The 19,845-nt window shown below is 53.1% G+C and overlaps 2 protein-coding genes across 2 annotated transcripts in view; one reads left to right on the forward strand and one right to left on the reverse strand.

The window, feature by feature from the left end:
• Window positions 1-420: 420 nt before the first annotated feature.
• RASSF8 (ras association domain-containing protein 8) lies at window positions 421-14,319 on the forward strand. The gene is made up of 9 exons (XM_037230796.1): window positions 421-547; window positions 3,080-3,302; window positions 3,654-4,031; window positions 4,314-4,403; window positions 4,751-4,891; window positions 8,755-8,871; window positions 9,842-9,981; window positions 10,583-10,866; window positions 12,855-14,319. The coding sequence occupies exons 2-9, from the start codon at window positions 3,120-3,122 to the stop codon at window positions 12,953-12,955; spliced, it is 1,434 nt and encodes a 477-aa protein (XP_037086691.1). The 5' UTR covers window positions 421-547; window positions 3,080-3,119; the 3' UTR covers window positions 12,956-14,319.
• Window positions 14,320-14,407: 88 nt separating this feature from the next.
• Window positions 14,408-19,845, reverse strand: part of Bcat (Branched chain amino acid transaminase) — a 37,504-nt gene continuing 32,066 nt past the window's right edge. The window contains exons 6-7 of the mRNA XM_037230853.1: window positions 18,019-18,288; window positions 14,408-16,206 (exon numbers count right to left, since the gene is read on the reverse strand). Coding sequence (XP_037086748.1) covers window positions 16,018-16,206; window positions 18,019-18,288 — 459 coding nt within the window. The 3' untranslated portion in view covers window positions 14,408-16,017. The remainder of the gene's footprint in view (window positions 16,207-18,018; window positions 18,289-19,845) is intronic.

Consider the following 19,845-nt stretch of genomic DNA (forward strand, 5'->3'; position numbering starts at 1 on the left):
TTGTTTCATCAGATAGTATATTTATTATAAAGATGATGGTGATGATGACACGTTCATTACCAGATGGTTTTTCATTATCAAGGATGATATCAAGGATGATATTATGATACTATGATGCTTCGATGTTTTTCTTTTCTTATCAGCTGATTGTACGGTAAAAGCGGGTCCGATACCACTAAAACCTAGCTTGTTAGCTAATATATCGTCTAAAAAGCTATTTAGTATCTCAAAATAGATTGTATTATCTCAAGCGTATATTCATGCGTCAATAATTGTATCAAATACGATATCACATGTATTTGCACCAAACTTGTAAGATCAAACTCTACAATCAGCTGCTTTCAAAATGTGCATGTTGTTTTTAATGAGCCATGCTGAAATACGTGGTCCTGGAGGACGTTTCGCTCCAGGATAATGCGAGACGCCCATATTTTGTTTGTTGTTTGTTGGGTGCAGGTGGTTGTTGGACATTGATGGACGGTTATGTAGCTCTGTGCTGCTTGCTACTTGTTGAGAAGAGCCATTATCTAATGAGGCTTCCTCCAAGGTACTAAACAGCGATGTTGCTAGTGAAACTTTTTATGTGTGTTTTTGAGGTGCCATTCAGACACATAGACTACCACTGTTATCCATCTGGCTCCTCCAGATCGATTGAAAATGTACATGAAAAGCTGTCTAGATAAGATAAGTTGGATTTTGTCATGTTAGGCTGTCAGCTCGTGCTCCTGAAATATGCTGTTTCCATGACAAAATTTGCAGTGATTTAATATTGAACACTGTTGATATCAGTTTACAGAGATTGCCAGCTTCGTCATATGCCTGTGCTATGCTGGTATGCGGAAACTTGTGTTTGCACATGCCATTCTCAAAAATGAGGACAACAAGCTGAATTTGTATGCCTTTTTGTAAACAATTGTTTTCAGACTATTTTTCAGAACTCCTTTGGAACAGTAAACAGTCTTGAAACATGTGCTCTCCACCAGTGTCCAAAGGAGATGAACCAATTATAAATAAATTAATGGCAGGTTCAATTCTGCACCAGTATTGATCGTGGCATGTGTCTGATCCTGCTTCAAATGTATGTACACACTAAGGTGGAACTGGTGTACATTGAATGTGTACAAGTTGATATTGTTGTGTTAGACCTCACAATCACATGCACAGAATTCAGGCTGGGCTAATTACACACAATTTTTACATCACTATGAAAATGTTTCTGAGTTTGTTTTACAAGGAACTACATTTACAACAGCATTCCTTGAAACATTGGCTCATTCCATGCCCTGGAAGTGGTGGCCACCATGCAGCAGACTTCAAAGTTAGATTTACTATGTACCTGCAATGAGATCATTAGGAATGAGGTATTTGATAAGGTAAGAGGAATGAGGTATTTGATGAGACTAGCCAGTATGGGCAATGTGTTGTCATATGTAAAGAATATTATTAATCCTTACTTGGCAGCATTTTTGTTTTCACTAAAAGATGGCTTGCCTAGCAATGCTAGACAAATTGCAGATGACAACTTTTGGCAAATTGAAAACCAGTTATCTGGTTTATTTGTATGCTGTAATGTAAGATGTTATTTGACCTGTTTCTATTAGGTACATCTGTTGAAGAGAATGTTCAACATGTGAAGTTATTGAACCGAGCTGTAAAGATAATAAGATAAGCTCATCTGTAGCTATCAGTATACTTTTGAGTCTAAAAGGCTGCTCTAGACCACACAGTTTCTCAATTAAGTGAATGTGCTACTCAATACATCATTGATTGGTTAGGCCACCATATATTGCACAACAATGAGAGCCATTCAACAGCTGTTATATCTGAGAATTGTGCTCATGAATACTAGATATGAATGACTTGATCATTAAATATTTATTGGCATTGATTGTCACATGGTGAATGGAATGACAGGATTTCAATGATGTTGTGGTGTCATGGATGCATGAGGGATTTTTAAATGGTATCTCAAATAGCCTGGGCATCTTTTTTGGCATGTAGCTCAGAAGCTTGAAGGGCTTAGGTCTAAAGAAAATGACTTTGAGCTGCATTGACTGATCTTCAAGATGGCTGTTGACTCAAAGATGTGGCTTCAGGAGAGAGAACAGGGTGTAAGTTGATCTGCACAACTATTAAATGCTGCCATGAAACCTCTGGCTGGTAGCTGCGAGGTGGGATGTAAGCTGCAAAGCAGCACTCACATGAGGTGTGTTCAACATGGCTAGTGCTAGTGTTGTTTTCATGATTATTGTCAGACTATAACCCCATGGGTTCAACCAGCTGATGTTGATTGTCATGTTTTTGTAAGTGCAACTGTTCCATCAAATATTCATGTGAAAGTGAAGGGCCTCACATTTCAAGGGATCTTTCCAATGTAGATGGCTAATAACTTGGCCATATTTTTGTGGGCTGGTGTTCAACTGGTTTGTTTCCAATTTCTGGGAAGACACCATGGCAAAATAATGCAACTTTCTGCAGTGAGTAGAACCTAAAACATTGCTTTATATTGCCAAAGCTCTCAGATGGTATCATATAGCTAGGTTGGAGTCAACAAGACATCTTTATCATGTAATTAAAAACATTCAGCTGGCAGAAAGAGCAGAATATGCTCGAGCAAACAGACTACTGACCTGAGGCTTTAAGAATGCTGCAAGTTCAGACAGCTGCATTCATCCTAACTTGACATGAAAATTTTCATTCTCTTTGTTCTTTTTAACTGTGAAACAATGAGTAGAAACCTTTAGAATTGGTGTAAGTTTGAGCACCCATTTGTAATGTTCTGCTAGTACCTGGGTTCCAGTAGATTGGGAGAGGAAACAAACCAGACATTGTGGGAGTTGGGACAGTGACCCACTCAAAAGAATGCAAATCAGCACCTGTTGTTGTATGATGAAAAACAGTGATGTTATGGTATTGTAAGTAATTATGGTGGTACCTGTGTATCAGATGAGGTGCCGAACAGTGAGCAAATAGCATGATGCACTTTTACATTTCACATGTGACATTTTTCTATTGTAGCATTGTGGTTGTATGTGGTGTTGCAGCGAGTCATCATGCCGGTGCTGTGATGTGCCATCAGGGTGGCCAGGCCACCTCTGAGTGCCCTGTGAGCAGGCACCATGGAGCTGAAGGTGTGGGTGGACGGCATCCAGCGGATTGTGTGCGGCGTCTCGGAGACCACCAGCTGCCAGGACGTGGTCTACGCGCTGGCGCACGCCACCGGCCGCACCGGCCGCTTCACTCTCATCGAGCGATGGCGCAACAACGAGCGGCTGCTGGCGCCGCAGGAGCTCCCCGTCAAGGTGGGTCAGCGCTAGCGGAGAGGGTGACGCGCGCCGCGGCCGAGAACGGCGCCGCCGACTGGGAGTGGACGCGCCTGTTGTCGCTAGAGTACTTTTGTGAATGATTTGTCTTACTAGTGATTTGTCTACAGTTCACAGCAAGGTGTCACTGATGATGTTAGTTTTCTTTTTTTGATGCTGGCATGCCGCTGCTGGGCAAACCCGTAGACACATAGTGTTTTCTGATTTTCAGCTGTCTGTCTATTAGCACGAGAGGTCGAAGAAGGACGATCCTCTGGTGGTCTTTGACTTGGCAGCGTCGCGGTGATTTGCCGGTTTGTGATGGCGTCGTTTTCGGCTCGTGTCCTGCAGGTGCTGATGAAGTGGGGCGAGTACTCGAGCGACGTGCAGTTCATCCTGCTTCGTTCTCCGCTGGAGAAGTCGCCGGGTCGGGCGCGGCGGGCCGGCCGGCCTCGTGGCGGCGCCGACATCTCGCCGCCCAGCCCTGAGACGAGCACCACCGTGCTGTCGCCGGAACTGCAGCGGCGCCGCTCCGAGCTGCGCCTGCTCGAGCACGTGAAGCGCGGCACAGTGGGTGTGGTGCGCGGCGTGCAGCAGCGGCCGCCGGACGAGGCGTGGTCGGGCCGCGCGGCGCCCCCGCCCGGGCCGCGCCTCCCGCCGCTGGACAAGCCCAGCCTCAACGACAGCGTGTCGAGCGTCGACACCAGCTTCAACACTAGTCACGACAAGGTGCCGGGCGTGCGACCGGCGGGCGAGGCGGCGCCGTCGCCCAGCCTACGGTTCAGCACGCCGCCGCCGTACCGGGAGCCGCCGCCGCCGTTGGGGACGCGCGCCGCCGGGCCGCGCCGACCGCCGCCCTACCGCGAGCCGCCGCCGCCGCCGCCGCCGCCGCCGGGCGGCGCGCGCGGCTCGCCTGTGCTCCGCTGCCCGCCGCCGCCGCCGCCACCGGGCGCCGGCAGTACGCCCGGTACGCCCCCTCCGCCCCCGCAGCAGCCGCCGCCGCCACCGCCGCCTCCGCCACCGCCGCCGCCGCCGCCGCACTCTAGTCAGATCCTGGCCGCCCAGGAGAGCCCGTCGTCGCCTCCTGGCCACCCGGCCAAGGTAAGGCTGCGAGGGCCGCGTCATGGTGTTAAGGGTTTGCTGCCTTGGTGTCCGCAAACTAAGGCTGCTACTGTTTGTTACTTTTTGGAAGGCCGGAGCGCTGGCAAGGCACGGGCTGAAAACAAATTTGTGTGTAGTTTGGTTTGTTTGGAGTGACTAACGTGATGACCCTCTGTGCTGAAAACCTATGGGTGATGATGACCAGGTACACGAGCCATGAGGATGACTGCTGACCGTACACTTTTACTCCATGCCGTGCGGGTTTTCGGCGCCGACTACAGACGATGTCCATAATTGGTATTTCTTTCTCTCATTCCAATAAATTGTCACACGCGAACTGTTTGCAGTCGCGCCGACCAGGCCGCGGCCTCGCCAACGACTCATACAACATGGAGGAGGTGGTGTACAACAACCAGTACCGCGAGCTGCTCAGCGTCGTCAACGCCCAGAAGACCCAGCTCAGCTCGCTCCAGGCGGACGTCACCAAGGTGAGGTGTGACGTCCAGCTGGCGGTAGCCGGGCTCAGCCGCCGTCGCAACGGTATTCTTGTCTGGAAATACGAGTCTACGCGCGACCACCATTCTTTCCGCCGTCCAGGGTCGGTACCAAGTCTCCCACTGATGCGAACTTGTCAAACCCAGCCGAGGTGGATGCGCCTGTCTGGTGCCTGTGCGTAAAGTTGTACCGCTCGATCGGACGGCAGGGTCGAAGCAGGACACCAAAGCTGTGGCCAGTAAAGGATGCAGAAGTGGTTCTGGACGTTTCCGCACGGGAGCAGGACATTGTGACCATATTGACCCCGTGCCGTAACAGGGTGGGAAATTTAGTTGTTTTTGCTGGTGGCGGAGTACAATTTTTTGTGGTCGGAGTACAAACTTGCCTGCAAGCAAAGGTCTGTCTAATGTGGAATGGGTGTCTGCACAACGGGCCTTGTTTGGAGTACGTCACATACTGCCTTTAATGGGTCAACATTTTCCCAACGTTTTTCTGGCAAAAATTAGTGTCAGCATGCAATTTTGCATTTCAGTGGAACAGAGCACTCCTTGTGAGTGAGGGTGCCACACTGATCTCATCCATATCCCTGTAGTGCTACTAGCTCACCTACACATGCAAAGATCGAGTAATGGTACATGTTAATAAGAAATATACAGTTAGAGAGGATAACAACAAAACTTTATACATATACATCCACAGGTGCATCATACAAAGCTCAGTTACTTATCATTACCTATCTACATGCAAACTTACACAATATCAAAATGATAAATCAGGTGCATCCTCTGCTTACTGACAAACTGAATTGCAGACAACCACTGTGCATCACACCCCAGTTTTTTAATGAGTCTTAGGCAGCTGCAACTGACTATGAAAGCCTTATGTATGTGGCAACACTAACATGTTGTCCTTTTGGCCTTTACATAATTGATATAAATGTACCAAAAGTGTTCCTCTTCCTGTCCTTCTCTTTCTGCTCTTCTGCTCTTTCAGTTCTTCAGCCTCTCTTTCTGTCACTCTTCTCCTTCCACTCCTCTTCCACTTCTGCTCCTCCTCTCTTCCTGCACCTCCTGTTATCCCTCTCCTCTTCTCCAAGTTTCCTATGATCCTATGTAGGGAAAATTTTAATAGTGTCACTGCAATGCCTTATGCCTGACAGCAAGGAACATGGCAGCATTGCCATCTGTCGGGTTATAGCAACTATAACCACAGGCTGAAAAGAGGCCAGCCTCATATTTGATCCCACATGGGAAACCCAAGCCTAGCATTAATGTTGTATATAGATATCTTAGTACCTACGTACCTACCCACCATGCTGTAGGTAGAGCAGGTTATACCAAGGTGATTCTGTACCAGCCTGCAGCGGTAAACATTTATAGATCAGTCCCCGGTATTTATTTACCATTTTTGAAATGACTTAATAGCAGTCCAAAGCTAAATCCCAAGTAACTTTAGAAGTGTGGATGCATGCTGTGTGAAAATTGAAGACAACCAATTCCACTTGGCCTCACTGAATACCTCAAACTCGCAACTACGACGCACATAATCCCAAGCATCTTCACTCACCCTCCGCCCTCCTCACTCCCACCACATCAAGACAAACAACCAAACCATGCACAGGAGTTTTGGCGCATTCACAGACATTGTGATGGCATTCTAGCACTCGTCAATGGGGCAACCAAGTACAAGTACCACGGGTCGGTCCTGAAATGACAGGCTGTGATGAATAGTCTAAGAAAAGCCATTTATGCAGTTGCACCAACACAAGTTGTTAAGTTTGTGGTAGAAAAATCATAGAGCTTTACAGTCATGCATTTCAAGTTGCTATTTTCCACCTACAAATATGTATTATCTTCTGGTGGCGCAAGACAACGCCGAGATAATGCAGTACCTGTACTATAAATCTATAGATATTTCTCATTCTAAGGCATATCATGACATTTCAACACCCTCTGAGGAGGGCCCGTATCTGGGCGATACCAAGACACGTAAATTTTTCGATTAAATTTGGCCAACTTTGCTAAAACTTGCTGTTCTCCGGCTTGTACTCTGGCTTGTTCTCCCCGGGTCTCCCCATAGGCCCCATTGTGAGAAGGGCAACCAAGTACTGCGACTTTTTCCCACTGGGTTATGGACCATCTCTATCTTACAAGTATAGGTACTGGTTGAGCCTGGAGACATGATACCGTTGTTCAGTAAGTAAGATATCCTCGAATCTTCAAAGACCGGCATTTACCGATTCCTGAAAAAGTGGTTGACGTACTATTATTTATACAATAGTAATAAGTTTTGGAATGCTGCATGCCACAAACTCCCATTTTGGGAACGTAATTCCCGATGGCATTTAAGAACCCAAAAGAAGCCGTTACCACCAAAAGTGCCGCCCACAAAGTGATATTTGGGTGCCATTTAATGTCATGATTCTATCTCAAAAGTGCCGATATGTGGTGTGTTTGAATGCTATGATTTTGAGTTTAATTGCAAGTTGGATGGTGATTGGTGGCTCGTATGGCAGGAGCAGGAATGAAACAGGCGCTTTGAAAAGGATGTGCAATGCTGCAATCTTTGGAATTTTCCCACCAAACTGTTTGCAAGATGCACGTCCTTTGGTAAAATCGCTAACATGTTATCTTAATATGAGGTAAGTTAAGAGCATAGTTGGCATGCTGGACTTCTTGCTCGGCGAGTCTTTGAATGACCTAGTTGAAAAAGATGTGCCATCGATGATTTTGGTGCTGCCAGTGATTTTCTGGTCGAACGAATATTGTTGTAGGTGTCTGTTGCGACGCGGACCTTCACTGCTCGAAAATGCACTCGTCAGTTGCGGAGGCTGGGGTGCCGTTGGTTTCGGGTACGGGAGGCGATGGGTTCGTCGCGTGGTGGGAGCCAGAGCCGTGATATGTTTGTCCGTTTCTTGAAAGGTATCGGTAGGTGTGTGCGTCGTGGATAATGCGGTCTTACTTACTCAGGTGCGCCATATATTTTCCCCACAGGGAATGACATGCGAGGTATGTGGCGGCGGTAGCTACTTAAAACAAGCACATTTCATATTTCAGTTTATTTCATTCCCACAGAAGTAATTCACATGAGTTGTCATCACCATTCAGGAGTTGCATAGGCTTGTACAAGTGCATCTAACCCATGTAATACAATGATGAAGGACATTGACATAAATGCCCTGGATTGGCCAGCTCCTGCAGGATTGCAGATGCTTGTTTCCATTTCTTGGTGCTCCATATGTTTGGTCCCTGGAAATAGAATGAAAGTTATAACTCACTTTATGAAAGCCAAGTTCATGCACACTCCTGGCTATCAAGAAAGCAAAACTGTCTGCCTTGGTACTTATACTCAGGCTCATACATTTGCAATGGTGTCTGCTTTGTGGGGCGACTGCAGCGTTTGTCTGGAGTACAAAAATTGTCATTCTTACCAGTCAAGAGCCTGGAGTACAAAATTTCCTGGTGCCACATCCACCAGAAAACGGAGGTTTTTCCCACACTGTGCCGTAATGTGACGGGGAGACTTTACTCCAGCGGGAGCAGGGTATTGTGGCCATGTTGACCCTGTGCCACAGTGTGACCGAGAGACCCTACTTCAGCAGGAGCAGGGCATTGTGCCCATGTTGATCCTATGCCACGGTGTGACAAAGAGATTCCACTCCAGTAGGAACAGGGCATTGTGACTATGTTGACCCTGTGCCACAGTGTGACGCAGAGGTCGTATACCTGGAGGAGTTCCAGCGGGAGCAGGACACGGACTGAGTTGACCCTGTGCCACAGTTTGACGCAGAGATCATATACCTGGAGGAGTTCCAGCGGGAGCAGGACACTGTAACCGAGTTGACCCTGTGCCACAGTGTGACGCAGAGATCGTATACCTGGAGGAGTTCCAGCGGGAGCAGGATGTGCAGCTATCAGCCGTCCGCACCGAGGCCAACCGGCTGGAGACTGTGCTCGCCGAGCAACACCGGGAGGTCCGTGAGCCCGCCCCGAGTCCACACGTATAACATTGATAGTTGCAAATGACGCACCCCCTTCCCCCGCCGAATGCGTGGTATTTCGGATGTGTGGTAATTCTTGTAACGGTTTGTGCCAGTAACAATTCCATCCCAGTGTGTTACCATGTTTGTTGGTTGCGAGTTATGGAAGTTTCTATGTGCTGGGTGACCAAACTCAGCCGTGGAAGAAGCGGCGCCTGACAAGCTGCCGCCAGCTGCATTACGTATATGACTCATGGCACCACCACATAGGACTTTGAAGTGTGCAGGTCCGTGTTTGACTTCCGGCGCACGCTATCGGCGCGGAGCGCCGATGTCCTGGCACAGCCAGCAGGCTTGATGAAAGGCTTGCTTGACCACCTGCGCTGCATACGTTTTTCAGCTTGGTTTTATTTCTTTACCGTAAACGAGTTTGGCACACTTTTAGCCGTGCTGAGGAGACGGCGGCGAGATCAGCTGGTCGGCAGACGCCCAGGCGCTGCGGCTGGTCTGCCGTGACCTATTGTCGGTGCCGAGCCGGCGACTGACCCGGTCCTGGTGTCCGCCCCAGGTGTCGGAGGCGGAGGAGACGGCGTCGCTGCGGGTGGTCTGCTGTGACCTAGGGCTGGTGGCGAGCCGGCGACTGACCCGGTCCTGGTGTCCGCCCCAGGTGTCGGAGGCGGAGGAGACGGCGGCACTGCGGCTGGTCTGCCGTGACCTATGGCCGGTGCCGAGCCGGCGACTGACCCGGTCCTGGTGTCCGCCCCAGGTGTCGGAGGCGGAGGAGACGGCGGCACTGCGGCTGGTCTGCCGTGACCTATGGCCGGTGCCGAGCCGGCGACTGACCCGGTCCTGGTGTCCGCCCCAGGTGTCGGAAGCGGAGGGGACGGCGTCGCTGCGGGTGGTCTGCTGTGACCTAGGGCTGGTGGCGAGCCGGCGACTGACCCGGTCCTGGTGTCCGCCCCAGGTGTCGGAGGCGGAGGAGACGGCGCAGCAGCTGCGACGCGAGACGGAGGAGGGCGACAGGATGCGCGCTGATAGCGAACTGCTCAAGCAGAAGCTAGCCGCCTGCGAGGCCGACATCAAGAAATACGACGGCATGATGCGGTCAGTCGTGCGGGGCGTTTGTCTCGGGTTCAGGTCTGATGGATGGCGTCGGTCACGGCGTCGGGTCATCGGTCACTTCAGATCAGCCGCAGCGCGTTTGAAGGGGTTGATGGTGGTAAAGGCCGTGAATTTTGAGCGACATGTTCAAACGTTAAGGTAACCCGAGGCATATGTAAGTGGTAGAAATGCCCGGGGGTGATAAGTGCGGTATTGATTCTTAGTGGGCGGAGAGCCATGCGCGGCCTTCTTTCGTGCGTTAAGCCATGGGCCTGTTGGAGCTCGCAATGGTGGCAGTGGAGTAGACCTTTGTACACATGTGACAGTGGAGTAGACTTTGTACACATGTGACAGTGGAGTAGACCTTTGTACACATGTGGGAGTGGAGTAGACCTTTGTACACATGTGACATTGGAGTAGACCTTTGTACACCTGTGGGAGTGAAGTAGACCTTCGTACACAGGTGCGGGCTATGAGTTGGCCTGTCACATACGGTGGCCAGCTCAGACTTGGCGCACCACGGCGACACCTCTCGGGCGCAGACAGGTGTGCATGACTTCGCTGGCAGTGGGCCTCGGCGCTGACGGTCGCTGGCGGTCCCCAGAGACCTGTCGGAAGCGGTCAAGTCGGAGCAGGCGCGCGGCGAGCAGGAGGCGCGCATCACGCAGGAGGAGCTGGCCGAGCTGGGTGGCCAGCTGGAGCAGCTGCAGCAGCAGGCGGCGCGCGCTGAGACGGAGCGCGCCGCGCTCGAGGCGCAGATCGCACAGCTGGCCGAGCAGCTGCGCGAGCGGCAGCGGCGCGTCGAGCAGCTACTCGAGGAGCTGAAGACGGTCAATCTAGAGAGTCTGCGCATGGCCGGCGCCGAGGAGCTCACCAAGATCACCGAGGGTGAGTGGCGCACCAAGGAGTGCCGCCTCCGGCTCCGACTCGGCCAGGGCTTGAGGATGAGGGGCGCACCGCCTCTGGCTCCAACCCGGTCAGGGCTGGAGGGTGAGTAGTGCGCCGAGGAGTACCGCCTCCGGCTCCGGCCTGGTTAGGGCTGGAGGGTGAGGGGCGCGCCGAGGAGTACCGCCTCCGGCTCCGGCCCGGTCAGGGCTTCGTGCGAGCAGAGCGGTTTGGGAGGGGATATGTCAGTGTCAGTGGCGTAGTCTCGTAAGAAAGGGGGTGGTTTGATAGAGAAAAAGGCGTGGCATACCCCGAAATGTGCAAAAGCATGTTTCTGTCTCAGTTGTGTAGGAAACTATACTCATGAACAGCGCTGGTGTGCACATAGCATCGCGATCCGCCTGTCCGAACCTTTTGCCGCGCGTAATATCTAACGCAAGCAGAAGGAAATGGTGATAGACATGGTTAGATTTGTATTTGCTGAGCTATCTGTTTAAGTGCTGTGCTGTAATACCTTATTCTTTGTTCGTGATTAAATGGCCAGTCATGTGTCATTGGGCGTTACGACGCGCTCAGCTGCTGAGGCTATATGGCGTCGCCTGCCTTTCGCCCTGGCAGGAAGGTTGGACACCGCGTTAAATCTAACCCCGCACCTCTGGTCTCCCAGACGTGGTTACCGCAGACGCGTGAACCACCACACAATCGGCGTCCAAATGACCGTCATGCTAATTTATGGAAGAACTGGAAATTTAAGTTATTCAATGCTTGCTTTGCTGTTGTTTAGCCGACCACCACCTTCCGCTTTGGATTGCCACATTGGTGCGTTCCGTCGTAGATTTCCGGTACCGGTCTCGTCGATGACGTGTTGAGTGCGGCGAAAAATCCATCCTGGACGTCTACCTATGGACATGACATTGGTTAGAGTAGTGTATACACTACGATACCCAGTGGCCCGACAGGAGTGGATTTTGGTGGGATGCTCACTTAAACTTTATGCGCTAGATTTCTACCCCTTATATGCAGAGTTCGAATGGTGTACATGTAGTATTGAACGACGCATCCGCAATTGCAGAACCAGACGGGTTGCTACATGTAACTTGTTGCCGTACGTACAAGCCCGTACATACGTGCATTGTCCATACATACATACATAATGGCAGGCCTTCTTCGTTAGTATATTTTCCCGCTCATAGCTTTTTGGCTGTAGTTTTTCTCTTTTTTTGTTTTGCTCTGGCACTTCTGCAAACGAAGTTCACTTTCTGACACCGTCCGTGCTGATATACTAGGGGTATGTGTGCTGACGGGACCTCTGTGCTCGCGCCAGGTCCGGCCAAGTCTGGTCTGGGTAGGTAGCTGATCGGCTGCGTTGAGGGTTGTGTGTGCTGATGGAACCTCTGTGATCGTGCCAGGTCCAGCCAAGCGTGGTCTGAGCAGGCAGCTGATCGGTTGAGGGGTGTGTGTGCTGACGGGACCTCTGTGCTCGCGCCAGGTCCGGCCAAGTCTGGTCTGAGCAGGCAGCTGATCGGCTTAGGGGTGTGTGTGCTGACGGGACCTCTGTGATCGTGCCAGGTTCAGCCAAGCCTGGTCTGAGCAGGCAGCTGATCGGTTGAGGGGTGTGTGTGCTGACGGGACCTCTGTGCTCGCGCCAGGTCCGGCCAAGTCTGGTCTGAGCAGGCAGCTGATCGGCTTAGGGGTGTGTGTGCTGACGGGACCTCTGTGGTCGTGCCAGGTCCGGCCAAGTCTGGTCTGAGCAGGCAGCTGATCGGCTGCGCTGAGGGGTGCGTGTGTGTGCTGACGGGACCTCTGTGCTCGCGCCAGGTCTGGCCAAGTCTGGTCTGATCAGGCAGCTGATCGGCTGCGCTGAGGGGTGTGCGTGTGTGCTGACGGGACCTCTGTGCTCACGCCAGGTCCGGCCAAGCCTAGTCTGAGCAGGCGGATGATCGGCTGAGGGGTGTGTGTGTGTGCTGACGGGACCTCTGTGCTCACGCCAGGTCCGGCCAAGTCTGGTCTGAGCAGGCAGCTGATCGGCTCGCCTCGCCAGCTGGAGAGCGCCGTGCCCACTAGCAAGAACCCGCACGGCGTCTGGGTGTGATGGAACCGCCCGAGGGCTCCGCTCTGGCTCTGGGCCTGATCCGCCAGCCTGAGAACCCCACCCGGACGCCGGGACGTGATTAAGGAAAGGAAACAGAGGCTGTCGGCGCTGGCCAACGTCAGGGCGCTGCTGCGTATTTTCTTGACCGCTCCGTCGAGGTGTCGGCTGTCGCTGCTGCTGCTGCTGCGTTAACATAGGTTCATGCCAATGGTGTTGCTGCCATGTTCGCATAAATGGCAATTTGCTGCTGTTGAACATAGGTCCATGCCAATGGTGGTGCTGCTATATTCGCATAAATAACACTTTGCTGCTGTTCATTATTCTCTATCACTACTGGACATTGTCTGATGTGTATATACATGGCAGGACTACCGCATCAACGCCCAAGCTGCGGTTCTGTCATATGCGAGGCGTTAGTGGCGTGGGGCAGAAATCTGCTGCCTGTCGCCTGGCTTCACCCAGACTGGCCCAGGTCCTGCCGCTCGCGACGTGCACAATCCAATGTCTCGCTTCTAACGCTGCTTCGCTCACGTGACTTGCATGGCTTCTACTCCCGCTTTATCTGACATCACCAAACCAGGCTGTCTTGAACTGTCTCGTCCAGTTCGTGAACCTAGTACAATAATGCCTTGTTTTTTTCTTGCCCATTGTTTTCAGTTCATTGTCGGTTGGTATTTTGTTTGTACTATCTCGTTTACCTTTCTTTTATACGTACCACTAACAGTTTGCCCCCATCCCAATAGTGTCCCGAACGTGATCAGTTACCAGATATACATATTATAGCGTTGTTGCAGCCAGATGTAACTATTCACATAGGTCTGAATAATCATGCAGGTAGAGCACTTTTTATTTTTTCCAGTCTATCGTTGTATAGTTGCTTTATCATGCGATTTTTTTTAGTCTACTTGAATTGTGTGCCACGCGGAACTAGTATTGCATGAGAAACTACGAACAAACCATGTCATGTATTGTGTTTGAATTCAGGGTTTGTTTTAGAAATTGCACGTGCGTAGTGTGTTTATTTTAGTTTTTGCTCCATGTATATTTTTCCTGGCGTGTGCCATATTGCAGGGTCCGACCCGGCCTTCCAGCTGTTTGTCAGTGCCGTGTTGACGACTGCGTTGTGTACGCTCCTGTGTGCCGCGCCAGCATTGCGGATTGATTAATAGCTCATGGGACAGTATGCCCATGATTTCATAGAGGAAGATAATCAAACTCGGCCGTTGCTGTGGATTTCCCGCTGGTATGCGAGCGGGCCGGTCCGGCGCAAGCAAGGCCCGGCCGGGCTGTTTACTCGCGCCGGTACAGACTGACATCTGGACATGAGCCGCGTCTTACCGCAGATAATACACGAAGGAAAGTGAGTGGTCAGTCTCGGGGGGGGGGGGGGGAGGGGGAGGGGGGTAACAGATGATCGACAGGTCGCATTGTGGTGTGTAACAGGCGACCAACCGCCAGATGAGATGCGAAGATGTCCTGCCGGTCTCCTTTGGACGGCCTTAGTCCGGCTAGTGGGATGGCGTGCGGGAGCCCAGTGCCCATTGGGATACCTCAAGATCTTTCTTTCCGTGGGCACGTGCTGCCAGCTAAAACGGCCTCGATGTCACCGGGCGCTCTGGTGTCTTCGAAATGCAAGCTCATGGTCGCGGTGCGAGACGACATCCTCAATGCGCTTCACTTGAAAGTGCGCTCAGAGGGTACCGCGAAATCATACCACAGCAATCGTGTAATTTCATATAATGCCGGATCACATACCGTGTGTGACTGGTACCGTTGCCTTTTGGAAGCAAGACGCTGAATGCTGCCTCTTCGCGTGAAACGCTTGTGGCGGTCAGGAAGTATTGTATTAATCTCTACGAGACGTGTTCATGCAGGAACTACAGCCCATGACACTCGCCACTGCTTTGGAAATGGCTGCTCCGCTTGGCGTTCTATGAACAAAACTCACACCCCGATTCTTCGGTTCGTACACATGTCTTTTACGGAGCATGCAGCTATAGGGCGCGACGGCCCGTCCGAGACCGCTGCAGGTATTAATAGACATCTACAGAGAGAGGACGTACGGTCCTGCACGTACGCGCCCTTGGAACGTCTGGTTACCAATAGGGAGCCGCCGGCACGCTCAGCAGCTGCTATCGGCTCGGACGGAGGAGACGACTGAACCACAACCAAGTCGACTACGCGCTACAGCACGCCAACACCCGTACATCGGTTCACAAACAGCGGGCAGCTAAACGGAGGTCTTAGTTGTCCGAGAGCCGCGGGACAGCGCGCCAGTTCACAACACTGCACGGAGCCGTTCGCTGACAAACGACAGCGTGCAACACATGAGTTAGAACCACCCATTGGTCTTCGTTCTAAGTTAGCGCTAGTTAGTGGAGACTAAGGCTCGCGGACTACAAAGTAAACGTTAGACAAAGACACGTAATATCGGCCGTAGCGAAGCCCTCTCCAAACAGAAAAAAACTATCATAAAATAACGGACTACACAACGCCATGTCTAAAGCTGCACATTCTACAAAAAAGTTCGAATACATAAACAGATCAGGTGGGCCATGACGAAGTTTTGTTCTTAAGACGCGTGCGCGCCTGTGTTCACAGTCAAATATATTGCCACGCCTTCCCCGGCCGACGGTCCCAGATGACGCCTCGCGACCGGCGACAAACCCATCGGCCGTGCCGCGTCGGCGCTGCCCACAGACCCGCCTGGCACAAGACTGGCTCGTGGCGCAGCGGGGCGCGGGAGAACGAACACCGCATGGCAGACAGCCCGCCCGATCACACGCTGGCCATCCGTTTTGTTCAGTCGGCGGAAGAGACACCTGACCTATCCATAATGTCATGAAGTCCCCGTCCTGGCCTCCAAGCCCCAGCCGCTCGTCAACGCCCTGACCCGTTCACAACTCGGCGGGACCGATCCGTCCGCCGCCACCGGCCGCCACATACCGAATATTGCACGTTCCTCAACAACTGCTCTCTAAAAATGACCAGAACAGATAGCACATCACAGCCGCTAGCTGCCGCCCTCGCCTAGCCGATGCTCGCCTGTGCGGCGCGGCGCCTCAGTCGATAGGCTCGCTCCACGGGTGCGCCACGCGGCCGTACTGGATGTCCGAGAGGGCGGCGAGGAAGCGGTGCGTCAGTGACGCCTCGCCCTCGGGTGTGGGCACGTCGATGTCTTGGCCCAGGTAGCGCAGCCGTTCCACCGGGCACACGATGCACGCAGTACCGGCGCCGAACATCTCCAGCACCTGTCCAGCCAACGGAGGACGGTCAGCGCGGCCGGTGACGTCACGATGCACGCAGTACCGGCGCCGAACATCTCCAGCACCTGTCCAGCCAACGGAGGACGGTCAGCGCGGCCGGTGACGTCACGATGCACGCAGTACCGGCGCCGAACATCTCCAGCACCTGTCCAGCCAACGGAGGACGGTCAAGCGCGGCCGGTGACGTCACGATGCACGCAGTACCGGCGCCGAACATCTCCAGCACCTGTCCAGCCAACGGAGGACGGTCAGCGCGGCCGGTGACGTCACGATGCACGCAGTACCGGCGCCGAACATCTCCAGCACCTGCCCAGCCAACGGAGGACGGTCAGCGCGGCCGGTGACGTCACGATGCACGCAGTACCGGCGCCGAACATCTCCAGCACCTGTCCAGCCAACGGAGGACGGTCAGCGCGGCCGGTGACGTCACGATGCACGCAGTACCGGCGCCGAACATCTCCAGCACCTGTCCAGCCAACGGAGGACGGTCAGCGCGGCCGGTGACGTCACGATGCACGCAGTACCGGCGCCGAACATCTCCAGCACCTGTCCAGCCAACGGAGGACGGTCAGCGCGGCCGGTGACGTCACGATGCACGCAGTACCGGCGCCGAACATCTCCAGCACCTGTCCAGCCAACGGAGGACGGTCAGCGCGGCCGGTGACGTCACGATGCACGCAGTACCGGCGCCGAACATCTCCAGCACCTGTCCAGCCAACGGAGGACGGTCAGCGCGGCCGGTGACGTCACGATGCACGCAGTACCGGCGCCGAACATCTCCAGCACCTGTCCAGCCAACGGAGGACGGTCAGCGCGGCCGGTGACGTCACGATGCACGCAGTACCGGCGCCGAACATCTCCAGCACCTGTCCAGCCAACGGAGGACGGTCAGCGCGGCCGGTGACGTCACGATGCACGCAGTACCGGCGCCGAACATCTCCAGCAACCTGTCCAGCCAACGGAGGACGGTCAGCGCGGCCGGTGACGTCACGATGCACGCAGTACCGGCGCCGAACATCTCCAGCACCTGTCCAGCCAACGGAGGACGGTCAGCACGGCCGGCGACGTCACGCCAAGACGATCGTATCCGCGCAGCGGCTCGGAGCGGAATATTTCGGTTCAAACTCCACACTGAACCCGCTAGATCGTGATGATAACATACGTCGGTGCCTTCACTTCCGTCAGTTGAATACCCCCGCCGTCCTTGCCATCACTGCTCCCTCCTGGAGCACGGTAGCGGATCGGGGGGGGGGGAGATATCGGTTCAAAGTCTAAACTAAACTCACTAGAACGCGATGATCGCAGACGTCGGTCTCCTCACTTCCATCAGTTAAATACCCCCCCCCCCCCCCCCTCCTTCGTCTTTACCACCGCTGCTCCCTCTTGCAGCGCGACAATCCCACTGTTCCATATTGCAAGTATGCCACTTAGCCCACTGCTGGTTTAAGAGCGGCCCAGAGCTGTCGACGACGACGCTGATTCGGTGTTTTCGGGAGCAACGACTGTGTGTGGTTATGCACTACAGTCAACCGAGTACGCTTGGTGCCCACCAACGTCGGTCCAGCATCATGCCAACGACGTTCTACTCTGTTCGTGTAATCCCCGTACCACCCACGCATCGCTCGGCCCGTTGTCCTTCGTCCTTTGTCCTCGTCCTCTTCCTCGTCCTCTTCCTCGTCCTCGTCCTCGTCCTCAACCCACTCTCGCCGTCGCCTTCGCCTTCGCTCTCTCCCGCTCCCGCTCCCCCCCTCTCTCTCTCGCGCTCTCGCTCTCACTCTCCCCTCCTCCGGCACTGACCCGTCCTTCGGCGGCGGCGCGCGTGAACTCGGCCATGGTGAGCCGACGCTCGGAGACGGCGAACTCTCCCCACAGGCGCGCCAGGTCCAGGATGCTGCGCCGCGTCACGCCCGGCAGGATGATGCCGTCCAGCGGCGGCGTCACCAGCTCCCGCTCGCCCGACTCGTTCAGCAGGAAGCAGAAGATGTTCATAGTGCCCACCTCGGTGATCTGGTGGTCTTCGCCGTACAGCCACATGACCTGCTGCAGCCCCTCCTTCTCGGCCACTTTCTGCGCGCAGAGGGTTAGGTCAGAGGGTGGAGACGGCGATGGCTGGGACGGCGGGACACGATGCTCGCCGACAAGTGCTGGCGGTTACCCCAGTCATCAGCAATTGGCGAGTGCACTGAAACGCACAGACCACGCATACAAACCCTTGTGGGATTGTCAAGATACACTGTGTACGATGATCAAGACCGTCATTATCACAAATCGCGTGACATAAAGCAGTGCACAGAACTTTCCACGGGTAAAGCATCTGGTGGCGATCCACAAAAGGAAGACTTTTGAGGCGATGGCAGGAGTGAGAAAGGGAGTTGTCAACGCAGTACATCCCAAATCCATACACTGGGAAACGCTTGACAGTTTATACATATATTGTGATTTGGCTCTGCAGAAAAGATTCCAGTACAAATTGGGACTCCCACGGTTTCAGTTTGCTTGTTACGATATGGGGTATTCAGCGTCCCATTCCGCCAAGAGCTTGCGCTTATGCAGCCGACAATCGGTTTGTCACCAGGTATGGGATGCTGTGGTACCCATTCGCTGGGCACAGGTTCGGTGTGGAGTGTCCTTGGTGCATAAAGACTTGGTTCCAGCCAAGCGGCGACCCATGGGCCGACCCAGCCCGCTGATCGATTGGGGAAGAACGGGGTGGGGAGGACCTATGCGAAAATGCATGCGCGTGGTTTCGAGCCATGGATTTTGGATACATACATTAATTTCGTTAACCACTCGGACCTGATTACAGATCCGTATAGGCGTTGAACTAGTGGCATCAGCTAAATTTATATCATTTCTTTGTCTTGATAGTGCTGCGATGCCACTAACCCAGTGCTATCATTCGACGTCAATAGTCCTGAGGTTTCACTGGAGTACGTTTTTGAAATATGCCCCAAAGATGGGACACTCTTTAAGGGCCTTCCAAATAGTGCAAGCGTGCGTTGAAGTGATAAAATGTAGATCTGATGAATTAATATCATTGTGGAGCGTGACAGAACAGATGATGAAGGCGTAAGCCGAATGCCGCTACGAAAATTGAAGTCCATTTGTGGTATTTGTGAGGTGTATACGTGTATTTTATATAAAGAACAGCTAGACAAGACTAGAGGCGAGGACTAGATCGATAGCATATGCGTTGAAGGAAAGGGCGAGGGATGCGAGAATGGGCGAAGGACGGCAAGATGAAGCGGAAGGGGTGTGGAAAAGAGCAAGATGAAGCGGGAAGGGAGTGACGGAAAGGGCGAGGGGACGCGGGAAGGGAGTGACGGAAAGGGCGAGGGGACGCGGGAAGGGAGTGACGGAAAGGGCGAGGGGATGCGGGAAGGGAATGACGGAAAGGGCGAGGGGATGCGGGAAGGGATGTGAGGAATAGTGAGGGAATGCGGGGTGTGTGGGGAGAGGATCAAATTGAACCACAAAACTGGCAGCTGGCACTGGTTCACTGGATGATGTGGATTATATTGATGCACGTCATGTGATGGTGACAAGCAACGATGCTGCTGTTCTACAGAGTTGGCAGTGTTTTTTTTTTTCAATTCGATACGCAAAGGTTAGGATACTGAGATT

The sequence above is a fragment of the Pollicipes pollicipes genome, unplaced genomic scaffold (genome assembly GCF_011947565.3).
Source record: "Pollicipes pollicipes isolate AB1234 unplaced genomic scaffold, Ppol_2.1 Scaffold_6686;HRSCAF=7923_pilon_pilon_pilon, whole genome shotgun sequence".
Taxonomy (NCBI): domain Eukaryota; kingdom Metazoa; phylum Arthropoda; class Thecostraca; order Pollicipedomorpha; family Pollicipedidae; genus Pollicipes; species Pollicipes pollicipes.

Excerpts from the sequence above, each read along its gene's own strand:
- RASSF8 (XM_037230796.1), top strand. The coding sequence starts at position 3,120 with ATGGAGCTGAAGGTGTGGGTGGACGGCATCCAGCGGATTGTGTGCGGC. Across the intron at positions 3,303-3,653 it reads CGCAGGAGCTCCCCGTCAAG|GTGCTGATGAAGTGGGGCGA; the intron begins GTGGGTCAGCGC and ends CGTGTCCTGCAG. Across the intron at positions 4,892-8,754 it reads TCCAGGCGGACGTCACCAAG|TGTGACGCAGAGATCGTATA; the intron begins GTGAGGTGTGAC and ends CCTGTGCCACAG.